Below are 9,538 nucleotides of genomic sequence, written 5' to 3'. Positions count from 1 at the left end.
TTCATTTATAATAATATATTTTAAAAATCAAACCTATCTAAATGTTTATTCTCCTTCTATCTCACGTCTCCTATCTATACTTTTATTTTATTTTATTTATTTTACAAACTTTCACTTATAATAATATATTTTAAAAACTAAACCTATCCAAATGTTTATTCTCCTTCTATCTCAGGCCTCTAAGTAAAAATACAAATAAAATAAAGGTTTCCCTTAATTCCCTTTCTACTTAGAATTGAACCCACACCCATTCAATCATAAATCATCCTTCCATTAATAAGTCAACATATCATATTAATAATATCACACACTCACCAAATCATCCAATTGTCAACATATCAATCATGTGTTGCATTTTATTAATAGAACATAAATAACTAGCATATCAATTATAATTATAAACAACATCTAAACATTAAACCTAATTACCAACAATAACACTCAAGTCTCAAAACCCACTTTAACTCCTAATTACTACATTTTCCCTGGGTCTTACATTTTCTCGAGTGATAATCGATTATCCACTTATGGTAATCGATTATGCATTTAATGAATGCAAAATGGTCAAAAACATGCATAAAAACTCCAACGGCTAGTCGTGATAATCGATTATGTAACTCATAATCGATTATGGATAATAGATTATCATAAGCTAGTAATTGATTATTCCAAAGAGTAAATGAGTTTTTAGCAACTTTTAAAACCTCTATGTGATAATCGATTATCTTAAGTGCTAATTGATTATTGTAGAGTTTCTATGACTCCAAAATGAATTTTAAAGCATACAATACATGAAATCAACAATAAATAATGTCCTATACATAACTCTACTAATTACAAAAGCTTTAACACACTAAACAAGTCTTCATGAAGGTTTTCTTGCAATTTAAGCACTTGAGACTTTATTTGGACATCATCAAATTTCTATCTTCATGATTTTGCTAACAACTTTGAGCTATTTTGAGTCGCATGTATGACCAGAGAGCCACATGCAACTAAAAACAATATACTAACTCAGAAAGAAGAAAAAAAATGAACTTACTTTGTTTTGAATTCTAATTGGTTACATGTGTAGAGTTCTATGGAAGGATTACTCCTATGATCTTGATCCTCAATCAGAAGATAAAATGTAGCGAGATGTTATAGAAAAGCTTTTAAAAAAGACATTGAGATATGGTGATTTTTATAAGATGAAATTCCATTAATAGAGATTCTATTTATAATATAATTTTTCGAAAATAAAATAATCGAGTGTCACCTTTCAAAATTTACTATTATTCTTTATTATTTTTTTCTTATATAATTGACATTAAAAATTATGTTTTTGGTAAAATTATAAAATTATAAAATTATGAAATCGTGAATTTATAAATTTATAAAATTATGAAATTATAAAAGTACAAAAATATAGATTTACACAATTATAGAATTATAGAATGATAAAATAATATATGATAATAATTAAGCAAAATGATAGAATAAGAAAATTATTTTGTTACCAAATTAACATAAAAAGGAAACAGTTCACATGAAAAATATATTGAGTACTCATAAAAATTTAATAGGGACTTGAAGATTCTTAAATTTATCAAGACTTAAAACTTAATTAAAATTATTTTTAAAAGAATAAAATTAAAGTCCTCGACCTTATGAGACACATATTTGTTATTATTTTTAGTCTCAAATTTTTTTTTTATAATTAATCATATTTCTTATTAAATATTAAGTTACTATAATATATGATGGATTTGTGTTTTAATGACTTAGGGTTATATCTCTTATATTATCATATATTTTAACCGCACAAAACAAATAAAAATAGTAAATTTTCTTTCATAAAATCTAAAGTAGAAAAAAAAGACAAATGATAAAATAATTTGAGCTTAATTTATGTTTTCACATCCATAATGTTTTTTTTCTCAAAGATTATATAAATCATATTTCTTAGCTTTTAAATTGTATTGATTTTTATGCATTGACAACGCATTGGAACTTAATAATCATTTAATTTCTCATAAAAACATTATAGAATATCTATAAAAAAAATATAAAAGATCTATAATATGTTCATAGAGTAGTAATACTTGTCTTAAATTTAAAAAAAAGTGCTAAGCACAAAAATGTGTTTTCGAGTAACAGATATATACATAGCATACAAATGGGTGGTAAGCAAAAAATAATGCGTGTGAAACATAAAATCATAAAAAATTTGCATAAAGAGGAGGAAATAGAGAATAAATTATAAAATATTTTTGAAAAAAATGGAAAATTGTAGATTCAACTCGTCCTATAAGTTATAAAAATTGATTTAATGAATTTGAAGGGAAAAGAAAGATTATAGATTTAACTCTTTCCACTAATAAAATACTATGCACACTGTAAAAATAAAAAAATTAAATTATTATTAAGGGATTCATGTGTTCTAAAACTTTTTAGTTTCCATAATTTTCTATTAGTAATAGTTCTTTCTTGCTATTTAATACAGATTTGATTTTTATAAAATCATAACGTTTGTCGTTTCAGATTGTAAAACATAGATACTGAAAAAGGTTTTAAAGAATAAAATGAAAATATTATGATTTTATATAGACTAAAAGTGTTTAACTTATAGAAGTACTAAAAATATATTAAGCATTGATATTATTTCAGGCTATACGAAAAAAAAATCTTATCTTAATTCTCTCATGACAGTATAAATGAAGAACTTAAAAGACTAAAAAAAAAATATTGATTCCTGAACAACAATTTATGGAATATAGAAATTTAAATTTCATCTTATTATATTAAGCCAGAAATGTATGGCTTTTCTTATTCACTCTTAAAAGGAAACATCGAAACAAATATCCAATGGTTATTATATATTGCGAGCATTACAAAACCTACAAAAGTTATCCACAATAAAGTAGTAACAATTTGAACTCACTAATTCCATGTAATAAAACCAGACTTGCCTCCAGTAGGAATTGATGTATAAAACTGCTGCAGTTGCTAGCAATGCTAATGTATATGACACAACAAAGCTCACACGAAAGAAATACATGTCTATCGATCTTTCCTCATAATTTGGTTTATGTCGAATAATTGTAGGAGTTTGATGACAACTCTTTGCTAACGGAGGTCCACAGAGAAATGGATTATCCTCATAGCTAGTACTAGTAAATGTGTTAAATTGGGCTCCTTCAGGAATTGGACCTGATAAGTTGTTGTGTGCCACACTTAATACTTGAAGAAATGTTAGATTATTGAGTTTTGGAGGAATTTGACCACTCAACTTGTTAAAAGAAAGATCTAAACTCTCTGTATGAACCAAATTTGAGAATGAATCTGGAATTTGTCCAGTTAAATCATTATGAGACAAGTTTAATGCTTGGATTCTTGTCAAATTCCCAATATCAAACGGGATATTTCCTTTCAGTTTATTCTGTGATAAATCGATTCCAGACATGTAAGTAAGAGTACTTCCCATGTAAATATAGATATTTCTTTTTGAAGTGAAACTCGCTGTCACTTTCTGTTGCTTTGTTGATACTGGTGCGCGAGGTACCGCCGTTCTTCTTGATGTAGCTTCCGTTACACGTTCCTCAATAAAGAAGCTTCCTTTGAGTAATTTTAATGATGAATCAAGGTTATTATTATCGAAAGGCATTATCCCAAAGCAAGGGGGTATTTCTCCAGAAAATTTATTGTGTGAAAGGTCTAACATGGTTAGATATTTCATCTGGCATAACTCCTTTGGTATATCCCCAGTAATGTGATTACCTTTTAAAAAGAGAAAATTCAACTTTGAATAACTAAGGTCTTGTATCATATCTTGAATGTTGTCAGATATTTCATTGTAGTTAAGGTCTAACATCACCACAGGAGAGCTTCCATTGAACATTTTCTTTGACACTCCAATAAAATGATTATTGCTCAAATGGATAAATTTTAGAGAAGAATTCAGAAATGATGGTACAATGCCCGTCAAATGATTTTGAGAGAGATCTAAATAAAGTAGATATGGTTGTTGTGCCAATTCTAATGGAATGAACCCTTCAAAGCTGTTATTGGACATACGAAGTTCCAACAAATTTGTCATTGTATTACCAAAGCTTGGAATCTTTCCTACCAAATGATTGTTGCTTACATCCAATGAAATGATGGATATGTCAAAAATGTTGCTCGGAAGTTCACCACTAAAATTGTTATCATTCAATGATAAGTACTCTAAATCAGTGGGTATTGTAAAAACGGGTCCCTCAAACTTGTTATTTGAAAGTATCAAGACATAGAGTTGGTATGAGAGTTGGTTTCTAATGTAAGGGTTCATGTCCTTTTTGAACATGTCTTCTGGTATTTCTCCAGACAATTGGTTGTATGAAAGATCCAACTCGCGTAATAACTTCATTTGACCTAATTCACGAGGAATTGAACCTTGGATGTGGTTTCTAGACATGTTTACATAAACTAAATTTGGATAAACAACACTCATATTCTTGCTTGGAATTTCACCAATTATGGTATTGTCAGACACATCAAGGCGCTGTAACCCAGAAAGAGATCTCAATGGTAGTTGCATAGTACCACTCAAAGAACAATTTCTCAAAAGAGCTTCAGTCAATTTTGTGTTGTTTTCTAACAGCCAATGAGGAAATCCTCCTTCAAACCAATAATTACTGAAATCTAAGCTAGTCAAATTGTTTTGATGTAGAAGAAATCTGGGGAGCGGAAGAGAATGTGTAGCAATCATTGACGGCAAACTAAGCACTTGTAATTGAAATTTAGGAATCCAAGTTTGCATACTAGGTCGTAAGTCTAATATGACTTTGTTTCTTTCACCATATATGAACTTCAGGTTTGAGAGATTGAAAAATGGTCTAAAAGAAACAAGAACTTCAAATTGGTTTTCTGTAAAACCAAAATATTCAAGTGATGTCAGAGTAGCAATATTAGAATCAAACTTTCCACTAAATTGATTTCGTGAAAGTTCCAACTTCTGAATAGATGTCATATTTAAGAAAGACAAAGGGAGTGGTCCCACAAATAGATTTTGACTTAGATCTAACTCTTCGAGATTCTTCAACTTAAACCAATCTGAAATATGAAATTTTCACAAATCAATCTGAAATATAAAATTTTGACAAAAAAACAGATAGTCTTGCAAGGGTTATAATATAAGATATAAAGATTTCAACTAAACTAAGAGCAATTTATGCATAACATATATGTTATAAATAACTTAAAAAGACAAGCTAATGATATAATTACCAGTCGTAGGAAGAGTGTCATTTATATGACAATTTGCTAGAGACAGAACTTTTAAGGATGTTAAATTCCCAATACTTTTAAAAAATTCATTCTTCACGTTGCTGCTTCCATCCAATCTCAAATATTCTAGATTTCTTAAATTATAAAGATCTGCACAATAAAAAAATGACATGAATCATAATATAGCAACCATAGAATTAAATTATCATGTGAAAATCATAAATATTACTACCTCCAGCTACAATTGTTCCTTTAAATATATTATTACACATAGAAAGCTTCCTAATGGATGATGATAAAGCTTGTAATGACTCCCTTAGTATGTCTCCATCTATCATATTTCCATCTAAAGTAAGAACATCCAATCTACTTAGACTTTTTGAACCTGAAAGTCATATAAAACTTAAATTAACTAAAAAAAAATACATAATACTATAATTAGGCTAAAGAGAACAGAGCATATATTCTTTTTAATTTTATTTCTTAAATACCTTGATGGGTCACAAAAGAATGGATTTTATTATCGCTTAAATCAAGATTCGTCAAACGGGACATAGTCAATAATCCTGCAAGCCATAAATTAAGAATTAATCAAAATCAACTACAATTCGTGAAGCCTTATATTTTTCTTCACTGTTGAAATAGAAGCATTACAAAACTAGTTTGCTTTCAAATAACCGAAAGTAATTTTTTCAAAACCTATAGTGTACGTTAAACATCTAAAAGTTTACTTTAACTTGGTAGAAGAAATTAATGTAAATTCAACTCTCTCTGTCTGACTTACACCATTTTGGTAGGAAAAAAAAGGCAGAAATGATAATCAGAAATCATTTCGAGCATGTATGATGTTACACAAAAGAGTTCCAATATTTTTATAAAGAAATAAAGATTTCACAAATATCCACTGAAACACACGTTTATGGATAACAAAATTGATCAGCCTTTCAGCCAGAATTGTTCTATTCATCCTTTCAGCCAAACCATTCTGTTGAGGAGTTCCCACCACAGTCCTGTGCCTCTTGATCCCTTTAACTTTGCATAATTCATTGAATTCCTCTTAAACAAACTCCAGACCATTGTCAGTTCTCAAGCATTTCAACTTATACCCCAATTGATTCTCAGTCTGTGTATGCCACTCCTTGAACCTTTGAAACGTTTTAGACTTATTCTTCAGAACGTAGATCCACACTCTTCTTGAAAAATCATCAATTATACTCAGGAAATACGCTCCTCAACCATTAGTTTGAGTTCTCGCAGGCCCTCACAAGTCAGCATGAGCATATTCAAATGGTCGTTCGGTCAAGTGTTTCCCTTTACCGAACGAGATTCTGTGTGATTTCCCTAAGACACAATGGTCACAAAAATTCAGCTCCTGCAGTTTATCTCCCAGAAGTAAACCTTGCTCCTCTAATTCTTCAAGGCCCTTCTCACTGATATGTCCCATCCTCAAGTGTCAAAGCCGAGCGGTATTTTTAGACTTCTCACTTGCTACCGAGGCATGACCAATGACAGTGGAACCCTCCATAATGTACAAGCCATTCTTTCTTCTGCCTTTGACAACCACAAAATCTCCATAATACACTCTCATCACTCCATCTTCAACTCTCGTGGAGTAACCTCTAAGATCAAACGAACTAATAGAAATCAAATTTCTCTTTAGTTCAGGCACATACCTCACATCCTGCAACATCATTTCACGATTGTCAAACATCTTCAGCCTTACCGACCCCACTCCTTGCACTTAGCAAGCCTTGTTATTTCCCAGCAACACATTTCCATGCTCCTTTTGATCAAGATCTTCAAAGAACTCTTTCATCGGGCACATATGATAGGTACACCCAGAATCCATGACCCAACTTCTTTGAGAATCTTCAAATGAAGCCACCAGAACACCAGCATATTCATATCCTTCAGAAGCCTCTGCCACATCTCACCTGTTTCGTACCTTCTGGTTTCGACTTCTTCCCATTTCCACCCTGCTTCTTCCATTTACCTTTCAACATAATGAGCCCAGATGCCACCTCCTTGGTTGCTTTCGAATCTTGAAGTTTTTGAAACTCCTTGGTTCGAATTGATGTCACAACCTCCTCTAAAGTAATCACCTGATCCTTACCATAGAGCAAGGCATCCTAGAAATGCTCGAAGGTTCTTGGAAGCGCATTCAGAAGAATAACAACCTTATCTTCATCTTCCACCTCACGTCAATATTCTCCAGATCATCAACAATCTTGCTGAATTCTGCATGTTGCTCCTCTATGGTTCTCGATTCTATCATCTTGAACGAATAGAGTTGTTGCTTCAGACACAACCTATGAGCCAGCGATCTTGTCATGTACAACGACTCCAATTTTTTCCATATTCCAGCCGCAATCTTCTCCTTCGCAACCCCCCTCAGTACCTTATCACCAAGACATAGTATGATAGCACTTCTTGCCTTATCAACCATTCTTTTCTTCTCTTCTTGCGACATCGCATCAATCATGTTCAACTCACCCTTCAATGCGTCATTGGAGCCCTGTTGTATCAAGATAGCCTCCATCTTGATCTTCCACAGCCCGAAGTCGTTTGATCATTGAATTTCTCTATGTCGAACTTGGTTGCCATCGCTTCTGGAATTTCTTGATTCACAGCCCCACGGTGGACGCCAATTGTTGGGTTCGCGTAAAACAGAGAATAGAAAACACAGATGCAGAGAAGAGAGAATAAGAGAGTAAAAGACAGAGAGAGAATGATATGTGAATAATACTTCGAGATTGAAAATTGAATTCCGAAATACAACGCAAAGATAGGCTACAATATATAATCAATCAAAGCAACTGTAACAGACAAAATAGAATGACCGAATGGTCTCCAGCATAAGACAGAACAGGAATGACCGAACGGTCTAAACCAATAGTTAAGTCTAACAACAATATGTATAAAATTTCACACATATTTATCTACTTCCAAAATCAATTTCGTCAATAATAGATAAGAGCCAAAAATAATTGTCCTTACGATCAATAAATATATTATATATTCCTTTGTACTATATAATATCCTATATAACAAATAATACCTTCAATGTGAAGATCCGAGCTCAATTGATTTCCGGCCAAATTCAGTTCCTTTAAAGATGTGAATCCCTCCATAGATGGTAAGATGTCATTAGTCAAATAGTTATGACTTATGTCCAGGACCTCCAAATTAGGCAGCTTTGGTGACACACTTTCAAAAGCTTATATATAAGCACATGTATTCATTAAAACCAAAAGTTGTGAAGGAAGCCAACAAATGTGAAAAAAAAAATATAGTATAAAAAATTTGAAGATCTTCATTATAATAAATTATTTTATTGTTGTCATTTCTTAAAGTAAATAATAAATTGTTAGTCTCACCGTGGTTTAATGAAGATGTACTGAAGCTGTTATATTTTAAATAAAGCGACTTAAGAGATGGAACGCCATCCAAACAAGGTAGAATGGTCGAAGCATTAGACAGCTTGTTACCACTAATGTCGAGAACCTCCAGATTTGGCAACTCTGCAATATGAAAAATAAAGTTGAAATAACGAGTATTCCATAAAATTCGTAGTTTTGAGTAAGTAATTAGAGCGACGAAGACATAGAAGTTGTACGAATTAATACCTGCATCCCCCTCACAACCAACTATTTCAGAATCTGACAAGTCGAGGATCTTCAAATCTTTGAGGACAGAAAAATCTGAGTAATTAATATATTTTTTTGTTGATTTCCTCTAGCCATCAGTAAGAACTAGTTGATCCACTCTTCCTGTGGAGGGGTTGCACTGCACATGGTTCCATTCACAGCAATCTGTGTCGGTGTTCCAAGAGAAAGGAGAGTTCAAACGAGAATTTATGCCCAAAAGTGCTTCTCGCTCCTCCTTCCAACATCCTTCACACCACACGACTTCCAATAAAAGGAAAAGGACGAAACACATTCTCACAACACTCTTCATTTTTCTCTTCACCCACAAAGGATTTGGTCTTCATCCCTTAAGTAGGAAAGCATCAACTGTTTATGGTCCATGAATGCATATTATAGTTTTTTAAAATAAAAGTTGAAACCCGAAAATTAATAAAACGGAGGTAATATACTATTTTTTATTTTTTAATCTTTTTTATAATTAAAAATTGTGAGGTAAATTATTTTGAGGAAAATTTAAATTTATTAAAAACTAATTTCTCGTCAAAGAAAATATTATTTATAAAAATAAAAAATATGATGTGAAATTAAGTTTAAATTTGAATTTTCTCAGGTTGCTTGTTAAATTTTGGAAAATTTTGGAGCAT

General features: G+C 31.4%; 1 protein-coding gene across 4 annotated transcripts; it reads right to left on the bottom strand.

Moving 5' to 3' along the window:
* Positions 1 to 2,831: 2,831 nt before the first annotated feature.
* On the bottom strand, positions 2,832 to 9,266 carry LOC124839998 (cuscuta receptor 1-like). 4 transcript variants are annotated; one of them, XM_088101962.1, is made up of 7 exons: positions 8,874 to 9,266; positions 8,625 to 8,768; positions 8,306 to 8,354; positions 5,739 to 5,813; positions 5,480 to 5,632; positions 5,248 to 5,397; positions 2,832 to 5,073 (listed from the first exon to the last, which is right to left on the bottom strand). In XM_088101962.1, the coding sequence occupies exons 4-7, from the start codon at positions 5,800 to 5,802 to the stop codon at positions 2,855 to 2,857; spliced, it is 2,586 nt and encodes an 861-aa protein (XP_087958088.1). In that variant the 5' UTR covers positions 5,803 to 5,813; positions 8,306 to 8,354; positions 8,625 to 8,768; positions 8,874 to 9,266; the 3' UTR covers positions 2,832 to 2,854. The 4 variants fall into 4 exon arrangements, with proteins under 4 accessions (XP_087958088.1, XP_087958086.1, XP_087958085.1 ...); XM_088101960.1 differs by having other exon boundaries at positions 8,306 to 8,768; XM_088101959.1 differs by lacking the exon at positions 8,874 to 9,266 and having other exon boundaries at positions 8,306 to 8,464.
* Positions 9,267 to 9,538: the final 272 nt, after the last annotated feature.

The sequence above is a fragment of the Vigna umbellata genome, chromosome 11 (assembly GCF_029865625.1).
Source record: "Vigna umbellata cultivar VRB3 chromosome 11, Vumbellata_1.0, whole genome shotgun sequence".
Taxonomy (NCBI): domain Eukaryota; kingdom Viridiplantae; phylum Streptophyta; class Magnoliopsida; order Fabales; family Fabaceae; genus Vigna; species Vigna umbellata.
The sequence above is the reverse complement of the archived record's forward strand: the minus strand, read 5'-3'. Positions and strand labels throughout refer to the sequence as shown.

Coding starts and splice junctions, on each gene's coding strand:
- LOC124839998 (XM_088101960.1), bottom strand. CDS start 8,378: ATGGAGGGATTCACATCTTTAAAGGAACTGAATTTGGCCGGAAATCAA. Junction 5,633..5,738: donor TTCTTTTGTGACCCATCAAG/GTATTTAAGAAA, acceptor TATGACTTTCAG/GTTCAAAAAGTCTAAGTAGA. Junction 5,398..5,479: donor AGGAACAATTGTAGCTGGAG/GTAGTAATATTT, acceptor TTTATTGTGCAG/ATCTTTATAATTTAAGAAAT.